The sequence below is a fragment of the Arachis stenosperma genome, chromosome 5, assembly GCF_014773155.1.
Source record: "Arachis stenosperma cultivar V10309 chromosome 5, arast.V10309.gnm1.PFL2, whole genome shotgun sequence".
Taxonomy (NCBI): domain Eukaryota; kingdom Viridiplantae; phylum Streptophyta; class Magnoliopsida; order Fabales; family Fabaceae; genus Arachis; species Arachis stenosperma.
The window spans coordinates 132,442,952-132,460,989 of record NC_080381.1 but is presented as its reverse complement, the minus strand read 5'-3'; the positions used below and the strand labels follow the sequence as shown (position 1 = coordinate 132,460,989).

Below are 18,038 nucleotides of genomic sequence, written 5' to 3'. Positions count from 1 at the left end.
AGCAGTGGTTCAGATTGACTCATCACTAATTTAAAAATTTTAGATATTTTTTTCTCAAACCATTCTCAAGATTAAGTGGTTACTCAAATTGATTTCTCACTAACCTAATATAACTTTAGATATTAAATTAATCTTCTAAGACAAGACTTATATTATTAACCACCAACCAAAGAACGTTTTTTAATTTTTTTTTTAAGAAAAAAAAAAACAAATAGTTCCTTGGTATTTTGATTTGCAGACATTTTAGTCCTTTAAGGATTTAAAAATACATTTAAATATCTGACCTTTTTAAAATCTAGACATATCAATCTCTCATATTTAATTGGGTTTGTCAGACCCAACAAAAAAAATCAAATGTGACTTTCGTTGTACTGACCTGGTTGATACGGATGCACACGTGAGAGAATTTTTAAAATGGAACAAATTAGACTCAGGAATCGATGTGTCCAAATTTTGAAGAGATCAGTATATTTTTAAATTCTCAGAGACTTAAATATCTGCAGACCAAAAAATTAGGAATCGATTTGTTCTTTTCTCTTTTTTCAAAGAATAGAGATTACTAGTGTGTCAGTGTACAAGATAATTTATAAAAAAAAATTTAAGATCTAATCCAAAAAATATTCTAATAAAGGTGAAATATTTTCGGAGTACAAATGTAATATGGACTAAGATGTTACATGAATCTGCTTCTATTACAAATGTTAAAATCGATTTTAATTAAGATGAAATAAAAAGTTACAGAAGAAACAAAAGAACTTGAAGAAAGCTAGATAAAATTTTTTAGTACTTCCTTACACGAATTCTTCTTTTTCTTTTATATTAGGTTTTAAAATTTTATATATATAGCAACTAAGTATTTAAAGATACTTTTAAAATTCTTCTTCTTTTATTATCACTTTGTTAATTAAAATGAGTATAAATGACAAGTGTTTTATATTTGTAGTGCTTAAGGAAAATTTTTGTAGTACTTTATACATCTAAGTAAATGTTAGGTAGTAACTAATAAAAGTATTATTGTTAAATTTGTGAATGGTTGGGGATATTAATCCTTATTTATTGTTAGTTGCTCGTTTAATTTAGTGAACTCGTCATCAAATTAAGTAGAGGAACTTAGCCGGAAGCATCATATCATTTATCATTTATTATTTTACTACAATTGACTTGACTTTTAGTAGTTTTGGTAGTTAGAGATGATGATTGATTTTATCAAAGCTAGGTTATCCTATATTCTCCCCCATTTTCATGACAGCGCATAAAATACATTAATTTTAGTTTTAAATTTTGCCTCAAGTCTGAAATTTCTATCAAGTCAAAACCATACTGTGATCCGAGGAAGAATTCGAGTTATACTTATTAGACGGAACACCATTTAAGAAGCAATTATCATCACTATGTTGGAGAAGAGATTAATATTTTTCTCCTCAATAAAAAAGAAGATACCAGTTGTATATGTTATATGTACATTATTAATACTCTTTTTCTATACTTTTATATGCATTTTTTTCCTTTACTATCAAAGTGAATATGTTAAAAATAATTAAAAGTAGGCGGAAACTCAAGTGCAGTCAACTTCATGTAAAGTTGATACCGAGAAAGCTGTTAGATGATTAGACTTATTTGACTAAATTTTTATCTAACAGCTCTCAAATATCAACTTTACGTAAAGTCAACTTCACATGAATTTTCACCTTAAAAGTATACATTTTATGTTATGTTAAAATGAGATATATACAAGTATTATCTTTTAAAAAGAAATTATTTAATCGGTATCCATTATAGATGCAGAAGAATAATTATTTATTTGATGCTCGAAAAACAAAACGAATATTTCTGGCATAATACATCAAATTATTGAACCCATATATTTAATTTTAGTAGATGGATTCATACATCATTAAACAGTATCTATTTTGATTTATTAAAATAAAATTTTAAATATATTTTACTTATCTTTTTATAATATTTGCAAAATTAATATATATATATATATATATATATATATATATATATAACAAATTAAAATCATCGTAAGAACAAAATTGGATCGGACCAACAGATCAGATTTAACATATAATTAATCAGAATCAATTACCTGACCAATTTAGTTTGTGCTAAAAATTTTGTTGTCAGTGAACTAATAAAAGACAGATAAACTAATGAATCATTTTCTAGAAATTAAAAAACATTTAAAAAAGATATATTTTACATAAAAGTTTATTATTATATTATATCAGATTAATTTAAATTAAATTTATTGTAAACTGGGACTTCTAATTTTTACCGATTTAATTACCAGATTTTCATAACCTTAGTTAAAACAAAATGATTACTTCGTCGATCTTAAGACACTAATAGTTTTCCCTATATATAATAGTTTTCCCTATATATATATATTATGTTAGACCAAAACATATACTTACAGATATTGATCATCCTCTGAGACCCACCAAGTTCTCTCTCTTTCGGGGGAACATTCTACTTATCCCGTTCCATTGAAGGGACTACTTCATACAATATATATATATGGGGTTTCTTGATAATATTCCAGAATGTTTCGGTGCTTACTCAACTAAGATTAAGAAGAAACGCATGCCCAAGCAGGTTATTATATATCCACCAATCAACCATCGTCATATATAGTATATATGTATACCGCTTGTTACATATACATCATATCATCCATGTCAAATCTAATTTCAACCCTCCTTCGTTTTTTTTTTTCCTGTTTTTAAAAAACATAATCAAACAGACAGTTAATATCAGGGTGAAAATGGACTGTGAAGGCTGTGTCAGAAAAGTTTCAGATGCGTTGGAGGACTTGGAAGGTGAGCGCGTATGAATTCCCGAGCAGATTGATTTGAAAAATACAAGTGAAGAAGTGTTAGGAATGGGATAAAATATAATTTTTTCCTTAATATTTAATTTGTGAGGAGTATAAAAGGTATATTTAGTGTTTAATTTTGTCCTACTATTTTTTCATACAAAAATATTTAAAAGACAATAAAAATCAGTTTAAAATAAGAAGAATGTTAGGAACCAAAAACTTTTGGAATTTATAGTCATCAATGAGGTTTTTAATGGTGTGAGATTGGCATGAAATTTCATTCAATGACTCATTTTTCTTTGCTAGTTATATGCTAACCAGAATTTGATAAAATTGTTGGCCTCTAGATTTTAAAATTATATTATTTTATATTTATTAATTACTTTCAAAATAAATATTATATACATAAAATTATAAATATTGAATTAAATAAGATCATTTTAAATTATTATTTTTTAAATACTGCTCTATTTCATATATCACCCTTAAACCATTAATGCCATTCCCATCATTACCCCTCTCCTCCTTCCTTTTCCCTTTTCAAAAAACCAATCACACAAAATTAGCTTAAAAACTTATTTTTCTAGACAAATTGGTAAAAAATAAATAAGATTAAAATTTGATCTTTTTTAAAATTTATTCTGAGAATATATTTAATATTTAATTATTTTATTTGTCATATTTTTTATATTAAACATCTTGAAATTTTATTTATTATTTGTATTTTTAAGTGATTTTATAAAATATATATATAAATTTTTGGTTATTATTTTAATAATTTTTTTTGCTAAGTTCTTTTTTGCACTAGAATAAGGCCTATCTTAAGCTGGGAGAAAATTCAATCTTACACTTTCCTTTTTGAAACAAGTTTCAATAGAGCTTTACTCGGACTCCCTAGTAAGGCTCGAAAAGAAGACCTAATAGTAGAAAAATTGGTCTACTGGGTTTGAATTTTCATTTTTTATATTTATTTTTAATGTATTTTAATTTTAGAATTTTGTGAATTAAAAAAATAATAAAAGAACAAAATTTTATTTTCTTATTTTCAATTTTTATTTATTTTTTCACAAAATTTTAAAAACAAAAAATATTAAAATAAAAAAAAATCCAAACCAAACACATCTTAAAATTTCACTCTTTCTACTATATTAGAAAAAAAGACTATTTCACTCTTTCTACTATATATTTTTTTTAAAAAAGACTATAATTTGTATCATAAACTATAAATTTGAATTTGATTTTTAAAAAATTAAAATACCTATTTACTATATTTTTAAGATACAGAATATAAAATAGCATATGTACTTAAGTACTTAACTCTTAAAAGTTAAAAACAATATAAAAGTAAAAATCTAAGGTATGTAAAAATAAAATAAAAAAGAATGATTTGATGCATGTATAATTGTATATCAGGGGTGGAATCCGTGGATGTAAACAAAAAGCAGCAAAGGGTAACGGTGACTGGATACGTTGATCCAGAAGAGGTGTTGAAAGAAGTGAACAACACAGGAAAGAAAGCTGATGTTTGGCCATTTGTTCCGTACAACTTAGTGACTTTTCCATATGTTCGTGAGGCTTATGACATCAAAGCTCCTACTGGTTTCGTCAGGAACGTGCCTCAGGCACTCGGTGATCCCAAGTCTCCTGAAATGAAGCTTATGACCTTCTTCAATGATGATAACCCAAATGCATGTTCAGTCATGTAAATCAAAATTTCAGTGGCAATGACGTCTGTGAATACTATGTTTTCATGTTTGTAGCTTCTTTATTCGCTAAATCATGAAAGGATAAGACTTATATATATTTTTTTTAATTCTGATAGATGTATTCTAAAATCAGCTATTAAAATTAGTTATCAGTATAATATATATTAAAATATATTATATATAAATATATAATCACTAATTTTTATAACTGATTTTGTTGTATAAATATTAATTTTTATTTTTTTTTCTGGTATATTTTGTAATTGTAACCTTGGTCCACCAATATTGTTCGGCCTCTCACAACCTAGTGGCTATTGAGTCTGTGCATCGGATTCATCCATTCATGTCTACATTTTGGCTTGTATAAAATTGTGCTAGTAGAGGCTATGTAAAATGACGTTAACCTGTTAAACAATCTTAATCTCTAATCACACAAAATTTAAGTTTAAGGTTTTTACTAATCTAATCAAAGTAGATAAACTAAATTTTAATTATATTAGTGATCTTTAAATTTTAATTTTTCTTATACAAATCATCATCTCTCTCAATATCATAAATTCCCAACTCATTTAATAATTCATTAAAATTTAGTTTCAATATTATCAATCCATTCTCAATATTTTTACAAACCTCAATCACCATCTCTCGTTAAGAACAATTTTGAGCATCACTACCGTCAACATAAAAATTTTTTTAATTGTGCAGACACATACAAGACAATACAAAAAATACACAAATAGAGAGAACAAGTAAAGCAACTAATTCAATTAGTATATAAATACAATTATTCAAAGAGACAAGCCAGATACAAAATACACACCCAAACAATACACACAAATACAAATGATTTATACTTGCCTATGGCCAATGAGCTCATCTGTCGGTTATACAGCCAAACCCGACATGTCCAGTAGCTAACTTTGGACAGTCCCTTGGTGTGTGCATCTCCAAACTCAAATTCATATTCATTGATCAATATCCATGGGAAAAACATATGGAAAGGTATTAGTATCCGACCACATCTTGTGACGAAGGGTCAAAAAGTCTCAATTTCGACTAGGAGCAAGTAGGACAAAACCACAATCATTGCATCTACCTCAGAAGCTCAAATACTGACGGGAAGCAAGCGAGACAAAACCACAATCTATACTTCTACACCAGAAGCTCAAATAATGACTAGGAGTAAGCAGGACAAAATCACAATCCTTGCATCTACCCCAAAAGCTCAATTATTAACCAAAATCATTCTCATTATCCTCTTAAATCAACTCAATCTCATCATTCAATCATATAGTCTCATTTTCATTATCCTCTCGATTCAACTCAATCTCATCATTCAATCATATCATCTCATCCTCGTTATCCTCTTGAATAAACTCATTCTCATCATTGAATCATATTATCTCATTCTCATTATCCTCTATACTCGTTATAAAATTTACAGAAGTTTGAAACGTTAAGAAAACAGTTTAGAGGAATAAAATTCGTTTCAAATCATAGAGAATAGTTATCGAATCTCAAATAGGGTTACAAAAGTGAAACAACCGAGTGAAATGGGCAGAACAGTTAAAATAAACATTTTAAGCAAAACAGGATAGTCATGCGTACGCATAAATTAAAAATTTGGACAAATCGCGTACGCGGACCACCTTCGCGCATGCAGACTACCTTTACGTACGCGAGATTACTGAATAGAAATCTTTGCTCGCGTACACAAGCAACTTTCGCATACGCATGTATCAAGACTTGGTGGTGTTGTGTATGCGAGCCATCTCTGCGTATACATGAATATAGCTTTTCAGAAAAGCTGATACGTTGCGGAAAACTTAAGTTTTTTATATCCATTTTTAAACTTTCATAACTTCCTCTACAAAATTTTGTTTTTTTCTCATCTTTGTATAATTTTAAAGGTCTTTTAACAAGTTTTAATTTAAGAAAACTTTCACTGAGTTTCAAACCCCAAGCGCCAAGTTACGGCCCATCAAAGTTGGTTAAAAATTTATTTTTACCAAATTCTCATAATCTGTCAATTTCATAAAATCTCAGTTCAATTCAATCATAAACCATTCCAAAATCAGTTATACATATCCCAAATTCTCATTCATAAATCCTCAACCATTTCAAACCTAAATCAACCCATTTCCAACTTATTTAACCCATTCCATCAACATATTCAGATCCATTAATATATATATATATATATATATATATATATCTAAACTATCTATAATTCAATAATCTAATCATCTCATTTTCATACAATAATTCACACTACTTAACTGACCACATACAAAATTGCTCATCCTATCACGACTTCCGACCCAATTTACACAATTTACGATATTCATACACCTTCATCTCTCGATTAAAACTTTAACATATATATTCATTTTCATGCAACATAACATCAACATATATCACAATTATCCAATTGCAACAATATCACATAGCGCTTCTCAATTTCATGAAAAACTCATTATTTTCACTCTCAATTTCTTGCCAAAACACATCAATTAACTCAATACTCATACTAACTATTATTCAAGCATACCAACAATCAATTTCATTCAACTTATTCTAGAGGCAAGTAACCTAGATTTTCATATAACCTTACATAATGCTTACTCAAACCTACCACCCATACCTTAATGTCGCAAATCCAAACTTCCAAGCTCTCCTTTTCAAAATTTTATCAAACCAAACTTCTAATTACTCAATTTAACACCATATTATATAATTTGGCACAATATTAAAAATTAGGATTTTCATAAATTAATAAACTAAAAGGGGACAAGAGTTCCTTACCTTTACTCACTAAAATTAGTGATGGCTACCACCAAGAACATAAGTTAGATGATCCCTATAACATCAAAATCACCAAAAATTCTCAATACCCAAACCAAAAATGCGATTTTATCATTGAATGAGAAACTAGGGCTGAAATTTCAAGTTACTCGCCAAGTTATTTATATAGAATTGAAGAGGAGAAAGTTAGGGTTTCATCCCTCTTTTCTCTCATATCTCATTTTTGTGTGTCACACCAAATAGGGAGAATGATGCGGAACTTTCATTAAGTGTGGGTACATATATGTGTAGGCTTGGGCCTGGTATGGTCCAATTTCATTTCTTTAGTCCGTTAGTCCAATTTTAAATCAAAATTTTTAAAATAAACATTTTAATTTGCACTTTAAATATTTTTATTTTTTCAAATTATAAATATTAAATCTTTAATTCTTTTTTTCTCTCATTTAATTTATTTATTAGTTATCAATTAATTACTTAATATTTTGCAGAGTTTTTACATACTCCAAAGAATATTTTTGTCATTTTATGAGCAAGGGATCAAATGGTAATCTTGTCATGCTCAAGAATTTGATAACTAAAAAAATTATACTATGTCAACCATGGAGATCAAGGAAATTAAAGAGACTACGAATTCGTCTCGTCTCAAAAGCAATGGTCTTGACTTGGAGACACTCCTATAAGAAATACATCAATTTTTAGTAAAGAAAAAAAAAGACAATGTCCATTGGACTAAACGAGGATATCAAGAAGTCCGGTAGTTCCTTTCAAGTTTATTGGGAGGCACAAGCTTATTATTAGATTTGAAATTCTTTAGTTAGATTTAAATTTGACTTGTTGTTAGGGTTTGTTAAAATATTTGATTTGGTTTTGATTTGTTTAGATTATCTTTCGGTGTTTAAAATTTAAATCAAACTTGATTGAATCTATGAAGATTAATCTGATTTAAATTAATTATCAAATTATAGGAGTTTAATATTTAAATTAAATTCGACCTAATCTAATAAAATTAAATCTGATTTAAATTGGTTAGGATTAATTCTGGAGTCATTTTTAGTTTAATTTCAGATTTTATGTTTTATTCTAGAAAGATCTGACCCATTTTTAGATTGATCAATTAAGAAGTCTATTTAAACAAGTTTGTGAATATTTTATACAATTTTTTATGAATAAATTTTGTGAATGCTTTTATGCATATTTTTATGTGTATATATTCAAGTGAAGTGAGTGATTTGCTTTACTTGTTGCACGAAGAAATTAAAAGATCTAGCTTAAGGTAACTTTTAATGTTAGTTCCTTTAGTTTCATTCATTTGATCTAGGTTGCGAATGATAGATTCTTTGAATGTCTAGTAAAAAATTTTTTTCCAATAACCTAAGTTGCTAAGAACATGTTTCGTAGATGTTTAATAGAAAAACTCTTATCTTTCTTATTATTTTCATTGTATCTTCTATTTCTCTCTTTTTTTGCTATAATTGAATTATTTTAGAGTAAAAACTGATGCTTAGTTTTAATTTACGGTTTTAATTTTTTTAATTTTATTGATTTTTTTATGGCAAATCTAATTATGGCTCCTTTTGTTTTTTTTTTTAATTTTGAATTTTCAAAATCTTTTTGAATTTTTTATTATTTTCAGATTTTTGAAATAATTTTTTTAAAAAACAGATATATCCAATATCCGATCTAATTTGCAAAGGCGTAGACAATGAACACTACCAATTATCTTTAATTTTTTTGTTTATATATATATATACACTGTAATGTTTGTGATTCTAGATTTAGGCTCTTTATCAGAATCTTCACTATTTTTTAATTGTTTGTTTTTCTTAATTTGAGAACGAATTGCTCTAGCGAGAAAGTCCAAAAATCTTTTCTCATTGTATCCGATTTATGAAAATCCTGTCTAATATAGTCTCAAAATTTAGACATAAACTTTTTATTTATCTGGTATATATGTTAATATATTTACAAAAACTAAGGATACTAACCACTAATTTTTTTAGGCAACCACTCTCCAGTTGTATGAATTGCTTTTTTAGTAAAAACCTATCAAAATATTGTCATATCCTATTGTGAATGCTATGATAGATATGATTCATTTATCGTCGCACTAAATGCAAGAAAAATTTCTTAATTATATGTAATATCTTGAGAGTCTCAATCTAACCGGTGAGACAAGCAATTTATGAATTTTTAAGCAAGGCAAGTTTTCTTTGTCATTTCCAGAAACATCCCCTTTTAGTATTCAAAACACAAAATACAGGGCATGCTTGTTACATGCATTTTTCCTTGTCATTACGAATTACTACCTTCTTTTGAATTGTGCAATTGGGTGGACAGATCTTATGCTGAGTTGCAATTATTCCATAGAGATACTTTTGAGAATTTAAGGGCGTTTAGTTTCATTTTCATTTTCTGTTTTTATTTTCAGTATTTTCTATTTTTGGATTTTGTTAAAGAAAAAGTAAAAACAGGTTGCAAAAACAGAATTTTATTGTTTTCACAGATTTTACTTTTTCGTTCTCAAAATTCAAAAAACAGAAAACACTGAAAATGAAACCAAACAATGAAAACGCAAACCAACCACACAATAAACCATCCAATTCAATCCAATGGTTAAAAAGTACATTCTCACATAAACCTACAATTCTCTTATGAGATATGATTATGAATATGATACATAGAATCTCTTATAATGAACTTGCTGGCCCATCTTCCGATGGCGGCGTCAATTGAAAATCTTGGATAGCTACAAGTTTTGCTTTCCCACCATATTCTTCAGGAAGAACGTCTTCACCGACCTCTCTTATAAATGCCCTTTCCTCATCGTCATTGCTAACGATTACAATCTGCATTCAACATGCAAAGCCCATGAACGAGAAGCTAATAATAACAAAATTTATGTTAGATTCATAGATAAGTAGTCCAACAAAATTGGTTAGCAGCTAGAAAGCCTTGCTCTTCATATGAGTAAAAAGCTTACTGTGGAAGCTTGTAAACAAATGTATCATTATCCTATCATATATATTATTAGCAATTAAGTACTCCAAAACAAACTAATATATACAAACCAATAATAAATATTCTTTCCTTATGCAACACTAAGTTTAAAATGCTTCAGTTTATTTATCGATGAAGCCTATTTTTTTATCAGATTCATCATCAACCTTTGGAATACATATACTCAAGGATGTAACCAGCGCGAGGTAAAAATTCTTGCAATTTATAATTTAATTTTTTGGAAATGTATACTGCTTGTCCTAGTTTGAAGACCTGGCTGATGCGGGATTCAAATAAGAGAAATACTTTTTTGTTCTATTCAACTCTTTGGCGGATTTAGAGGGATAGAAACAAATCAAACAATGATCTCTTCAACCCTAATGATGGTTGGTGTGATAATAAAGTGGTTAGTATGATTTGGAGTTCAGCTAGGGGATCCATACTATTTTTAATATGCACATTTCTTTTTCAGCTTTGTTTTCCTAGGTCCCCCCTTCTATAAACTCGGTGAAAGTGAATTGTGATGCTAGTCAAAGTCCTCTTAGTGGAACAGCTAGTTTTGGTCTTTGATGGGTGTTGGGTGAAAGGTTGCTCTGAGAAACTAGAAAACGCTAGTGTTCTCCAGGCTGAGCTTCATGCTATTTGGAGAGGTTTAATCCTTGCTTGGGAATGTGGCGTCCATGATGTTCTTTTTGAGACGGATTGTTTAGAATTGGAAGACTAGTATCACCTTAATTCAAAGATTAGCCAATCATGCAGCTGATCTTATGGCTAAACATGCGGTTTCAATTGCGAAGGAGTATGTGGAATGGCTCCAACTTTGGAATGAGCTTTTTATCATTTCATATGCTTTGATAGGAATCCGGCCAATTAACTTGACTTTTTATTTTCCTTTTTTTTCATTTGTAGATACCCAAAAAAAAATCATAAACTAGAGAAGCTTAGACACTGGTATTTTTAGCCAATGAGCTATAACTCAAACGGCATATGTCTCCCTTCTCAAATAGGAGGTCTCAGATTCGAGTCTCCCCTAATGTAACTTGACCAAAGAAATAAATAGAGATAAAACTAAAATTTAAGCATGCCAACATATACGAAATAGTGACTACAAGGAAATTTTACGTCAGCCACAAGTTTTGCAAATTGTGAAATATTTTCCACACAAACATGACACAGCTATCACCACCAAGAAACCATCATTTCCATCTTACTCTCCTAAACCTCCACCTCCACCTTGCTTCTCTCACTATTTCTCACGTTTCCTCCCTCTCATATTCTATCATCCCCTCGTTCTTTCTATTATGAAACCATTTCTCTAAAAAACTTAAACTTATAAGAAAAGACACCTGAATGGTTATATCTCTAACACGTCTCCTCACACAAGAGCCTCTTTGGAGTTTGCGTAAATTTTTGCATAGGCTTTCTGTTTTGTTATTGGTCTTGTGCTAAATTCTTTTTTGTGGATTCAACAAGGATCGAACTTTAGACTTAGGTAATAATGCTCTAATACTATGTCATGAAACTACTTCTATCAAAAGCTTAAGCCGATAAAAAAAGGCACATAAATAGTTATATCTCTAACACTCTCAGTCTCTCACTCTTTCCAATTCCATTCTCTTGTTACCTCAAAAACAAACGCAACCCCCCCCCCCCTCTTTTTCTCTCTCTCCAACATACAAACACACAACAAGGGGGTTGTTATAAAGGGAATTAAAATAAAAGGGTAATTCATTTCATAGATGAACTAGTTGCATAAATAGCTAGGGTTATCTGCATTTAATTACTTCATGATCAATTTCTGTGCAATAATCATAATACTAAAGAATATTCTATTTTGAAATTAAATAAAGAATAACTTTTCTTCTTTGACATAGGTTTATTTGATTATGACTTTCTAACTTCTGTAACACATCTCTAAAGTATACAAAAAAGAACTTCCTTAAAACCTAACATTTCAATCGTTAGATAACTTTCAAATTTTTATTTAACATTTCATAGTTAAAGATTTTTTCTTGGTTTTCCAGTACAACTCACTCCAGATATAATACATGATTGTCTAAGTTAATATTTTACATATCAAATTCATGATAAGCCCGTAATTCCTAATTTATCAGTGCAAATAAAATCCATATTGATGGGTTCTGAATCTAAGTAATCATTTAGTTCAGAAACAGATATGACGGGAAGGTGATGGCATGAAGCAAATGAATTGCTACTGTTCAGTCGTATTAGTTTTAAACCCAACACACATATAATTAAATATGTACCTTTTCTAGTGTTGCCTTCTCGAGAAAGCGAGAAACTAGTCTCCAAACGCTAACAAAAAACCACGGCATGTGTAAGAGGTAGCACTTGTACAATCGTTCAGGGTAATAAGCCTGAAATTTAACCAAAAACCGTTAAAATGAAATGAGAATATAAGGGCCTGTCGTTTGATTGTATTTTTATTTAATTTATTTTTGTTATTTTTTGTGAAAAAAAAATAAAAAGTTGGAAATAGAAAATAAGAAAGAAAATAGAATTTCATTGTTTTTCATTATTTTCGTTTTTTTTTCTCCACAAAAATAAAATAAAAATATTAAAAATAAAAAGAAAAAACATTTTCTTAAACCTATCAATCCATGTCTTTACTAATCCAAAGAAATGTTGATATAGATTCAGGCATGACATGAGCTGAATGGTAACCCCACAAGCAAAAATTTTCTTAAAGAAAAGGATAAATTACTAAAATGGTCGAAAGTTCAAAATAATTCCAAAAGATATAAACAACAAATAAGTTCCTGAAAATTTTAAAAACGTGACAAAAATAACGAAAAAAATATCTTTTTTCTTTTATAAGTGGTAGACTGAATTTTATATTTGGCAAATGACTTGTGCGTTTTATCTGAATTTTTGTGAGAACATTTGAATAAGTATTTAAAGGTGCATACAAAGACTTGGAGTAAAATTTGATCAATAGACATCTTGTCACAATTTTAAATCGTTCGAGAATTTGTTTTTCATTTGTATCCTTCGATGTTATTTTTATTAGCAATATGAAATTTTAAGTAACATTTTTTTTACTTTACCCAAAAAAAAATTCATAATCAAGAAAATGATGTCATAGGTTGGCTATTTTTTTTTCTTGAGGGGTTGGCAAATATTTACATGCATGAAAGTTTCACAGAAAAAGATAAAGCTTACCTGTAAAAACTGAAATCCAGTGATTAATGCACGTGCATCTACGTTTTTATATGAAATATTCTGCAGATCAAGAATTCCAATCAACTTTTCGTTACCCATCTCCCTTCCTTTGAAACCACTGAAGACAAAAAGAACTAACTATTAATTTCTCAGTTTTACATGAAAGAGAGAATGGAGCAGAAGAATATAGTAGCGAATAGAAAAAGATAGAATAAAAGATGTATTAGAAAGTGTAAGGAATATGAAGAAAAGGAGGATATATATAAGTACTATTCAGAGGCTACTACTCTCCTTTCAGTTCTGTCCAGTTTAATTTTAGAGATAAACACCTCTAATTCTCCTCTTATGTAAAATCTAATTCTCTCTCCTCTCTCCTCTAACCAAATGGCCACACATCACTATTCTACCAGTTTTGCAGATTTCGTTACAAATCTTTTCACCAAAATACCCTTACTTCTATTTTTCTCCCCTCCATATATGAGGGACTGAGGTTACATAACATAAACCTTTATGGCCTGTTGTAAAGCCAAATAATTACACGATATTTTCGACATCCATTTTTATTGGTATATGACATGCAACAACCATAAGCAATGTAAAAATTCTTCATTTTCTATGTTTATGCCTCTGAATGGTCATTTATCATGTTTAAACCAAACGGAAAAGGGTAACAATCATCAGTTTATATAAAACAAGAGAAACTATTGAGGGTAATCCTAAAACAAGAGAAAGTTCCTGCAGATGGATTACTATTTGTTCCATTGATTAAAAAGAATCATTAGAAGGGAGTGAGAAAGCACAAAAGAGGTAAAGCAATCCTCCAAACAGAAAAAATATCATGTTCTTGCATTTGTATATTATATCAGATAAAGGGTGTTAAAAATACTTAAAGAAACTAGGGGGTAACCAGGTGACGAAAGTGTAATCCTATGTGTGGTAAAAAAGAAATCACCTAAAACCTAGATATCCAAATATATTTCCCACAGGTAAACCACTCTCTGTTAGGAGAGGATATCAAGAAGAAAAAGTAAGATTTACATGACACCTCCAAACAAAACAATAGTCGAAGTCCTTGAGTGTAGGATATCAGTGAGATGAGTTAAATAGAATCAAGTAAATGCAGAAGAGACTAACTTAGTTACTTGTTGATCATGCAAAGTTTCTGAGAAATGTGGAATTTCTGAGAGTTGTTTTGAGGAACATAAAACAAAATAAAAATCAAAAAGTAGGATGTAAGTTGTTGCAAGACCATAAGTTTGGGAACATAAATTAGCATTAGCCTACTTACAATGGCGACAAAGTATCCATTGCATGAATTATGAGTTAGAAAACCTGTACCATACCATGTTTTGTATCAATGGAAAACTAGTTGCTTTACGCATAGGTAAAAGCATCATGGCAGTAGTAAAATTAGAGTGTACCTTGCAATTGTCTTGTCCAGAAGATATACAACAAATTCTGAAACAGTAAACAGAACAGTAATCAGTTTGCTAATGTCAATATCAAGTAATTGTTTAAGCAAGGGGGTTTCAAGATAATTTATTATCTTATTCCTTTCAAGGTAAAAATTTCCTAAATTAGAGGATATGTTTATTTTAAATGAAAATTTTACTTTCCTTTTCCTTTCTCTCAAAAAACTCTCCTTCCCAAAAATATGTCCTATAAAATTTTACCTTGGCAGTGGCTCCAAATCATTCAAGTTTAAACGTTTACTTTTCTTCTTTTTCTTTTTGTGGGTTCATTATTTGGGAGCTGGTTTAGGAGACGAGAATTTAATTGAGACGAGAGAAAGATCAAACGGTAGATGGAAAAGATATATGGAAAAGATATCTTCCTAACCAACCTTCAGGGCCCCCACATATATAAATGATTAATTTATTATTACCTACCTTCAAGAACAAAAGTTTGAGCCATTGATTAAAGTAGCTAACTACATGTTCCTGGATCACGTTCTACATTAGCAAAGTCAATTTCAGTAACTCTCTTCAGATGGTAATAATTACAAACTTACGAAAAAAATATTTTAAAGTGAGGAAATTAGTAAAGTGATAAAGTAAGGAATTAATCACTATTAAATTTATAATTTATATTATGTCTAAGTTCCACTATTTTATTAATTTAAGGGTGATTAGGTTCTTACTTTCTCAGTTTATCAACTTTCTCACTTTAGAATAGCTTAATCCCAAAAAAGCATGGCTCTTTTTAACTTCTGGGTATAGCTATCTTTTTCTTGTTCTTTGAATTCATAATATGCGAAGTAAAAGCATCTAATTTTCAATTTTAATAATGATTTTATAAAATGAAAAGAACACAAATAAGATGAAGAAAAAGAAATAAAGAAAACCATTAAGATAATGTAACTTGTGAACACAATTGACCTTAACCGAATTTGGCTTTAAGCTAACAGAATAATGAAGTTTGATCCACATATATCAAAAGAAAAAGTCAAAGAAAGTGAACCCAAATAACTTGGAAACTCTTTCTTGGCGAATATTTCCCCATGAAAGTGAACCATGGAACTAACAATTAAAGAATCAAAAGTTCGAGGACCACACAATAACTATGTGATAATAACTTTGAGAGGAAAAAAATCAAGACATTAAAAAATAAATAAATAAATAACAACCATGATGAACAAGTACTGCAATTTGAATAAGTGAGGCAGTGAATTATTACTTTTGAACTGGATCTGATCCTTGGCAGGGAAATGGTTTCTTGTGAGGACAATCATGACAGGGTATTTACCCTGAGACAAGCCCTGCAAATAGATCTTTCTAGCTTCCAACTCATCTGGAACTTCGGATTCTGGAATGGATCCATTAGGAACCATGGCTGTCCTCCATTTCCGCCATTGCACAAACATCTTTGCAGCTTTATCCTCATCCATTGAGCGAGCAATCAAGAACCTCATCAGCGTGGTGTCACTATACCCCTGAAAGAAAGAAACGGATCACAATAATAATCATAATCATAGAGTAGTTATAGTGGAATTTGGAACACATAGCAAGTGCATTCAAGAAGAGTAAAGATAAAACAAAACGCCCTGGACAGTTCAAAAATTCCTAATCAGTCTCAACCCTTCAAGTGACTGGTCTAAGCGGTCACTTGGCGGGTATCTCGATTAGGGATTTTCTAATTATAGAGGGATGCTTTGTCCTTCGAGCAGGACCGGAAGAACTACCTCTGCAGTAGAGCCATGCTTCTCAACAGATTTCCTCATCTCGGTCAGTTCAATATCTCTTTTCTCATCCATTTGGGGCTCCATCAAATGACCCAAAACTGACACCAGAACCAGTTTTCGGAGGAAAAAGAAAGAAAGAAACGAAGACGCGTTGACAAAACGGCAGAGAAATCAGGCAAGAAAGAAAAGGGGAGTATGTGGAATTGGCATATGAAAGTGACTATTGCCAAATGTGGAAAGGGGCTGATACGGGAAAGTTGAACAATAGAAGCTCCATAAATGAAGGGGTTCCGAAGTTGCCCATACTGCTATGAAGTGGAAGAATGGAGTTGCCTACTTGAAACGAAACATGTGAAGTTGAAGAGTGTACACATGGGGGTTGACGTCAAACTTTTTGAATTTTCGGTTTGGCAAAAAGGTAAAAGCGCCGTGGAGATATAAGAGCAACTCTTACTGTTGCGGGGAATTATCAGATGGTGGCTTCTCACGTTTGAAAGGGGACTTGGGTAGATGAACATGGTTTTGAAAGCACCATTATTTTTTTAAAAAAAAAATATTTATTTTTACATTTAGTTATTATAGATTTGATGATAATATTTTTTTAAGATACAATAAAATTAATAAATTTTTTAACTGTTAGGCTATATATTTATGTCATTTTTTATTCAAGTCTATTCAAACTAGTTTAATATTAAAAAAGTCCAATTTCATTAAATAAAACGTGAATTTCACGCGCTCTAAACCTCCAAAACTTTAACATTCATTCGCGCCTTGAATATGAAACAACGTTCTTTCTTTAACCTTGAAACCGCTATTAGAGAACTTCGAATCTCTCTCAAAATAAGTGGAGTTGGTCATTTTGATTCACTTGATTGTTAGTGTATTCAGATGAGTTCTTTTGCATGTAGAAATGCTTTTTTTACTGATTAAATGTTTATCACGTTTTATTTAAAACATGAATGGTGTTTGGTTCAGTTAAGTTGGTCATTTTTATTCATTTGATTGTTAAGTATTCAGTTGAGCCCTTTTGCATGCAGAAATATTTTTCTTGATGATTGAATGTTTATCGAGTTTTATTCAGAACATGAATGGTGTTCGGTTTAGTGACACTGGTCATTTTCATTCACTTGATTGTTAGTGTCTTTAGTTGGGTCCTTTTGCATGCAGGAATATTTTTCTTATTGATTGAATGTTTATCACATTTTATTCAAAACATGAATGATGTTCAGTTCAGTAGAGTTGGCCATTTTCATTCACTTGATTGTTAGCATGTTCAGTAGGATCCTTTTGCATGCAGAAATATTTTTCTTGATGATTGATTGTTTATCGAGCTTTATTCAGA

The 18,038-nt window shown here is 29.9% G+C and overlaps 2 protein-coding genes across 2 annotated transcripts; one reads left to right on the top strand and one right to left on the bottom strand.

Annotated features, from left to right (window-relative positions):
• Positions 1-2,421: 2,421 nt before the first annotated feature.
• Positions 2,422-4,658, top strand: LOC130982895 (heavy metal-associated isoprenylated plant protein 22-like). Its single transcript, XM_057907031.1, has 3 exons — positions 2,422-2,601; positions 2,750-2,825; positions 4,238-4,658. Exons 1-3 carry the CDS (start codon positions 2,524-2,526, stop codon positions 4,528-4,530), a joined length of 447 nt encoding a protein of 148 aa, XP_057763014.1. The 5' UTR covers positions 2,422-2,523; the 3' UTR covers positions 4,531-4,658.
• A 5,023-nt stretch (positions 4,659-9,681) lies between these two features.
• Positions 9,682-17,174, bottom strand: LOC130983295 (sec14 cytosolic factor). The gene is made up of 6 exons (XM_057907512.1): positions 16,697-17,174; positions 16,192-16,447; positions 14,937-14,973; positions 13,516-13,633; positions 12,600-12,710; positions 9,682-10,181 (listed from the first exon to the last, which is right to left on the bottom strand). Exons 1-6 carry the CDS (start codon positions 16,778-16,780, stop codon positions 10,023-10,025), a joined length of 765 nt encoding a protein of 254 aa, XP_057763495.1. The 5' UTR covers positions 16,781-17,174; the 3' UTR covers positions 9,682-10,022.
• Between the last annotated feature and the right edge of the window lie 864 nt (positions 17,175-18,038).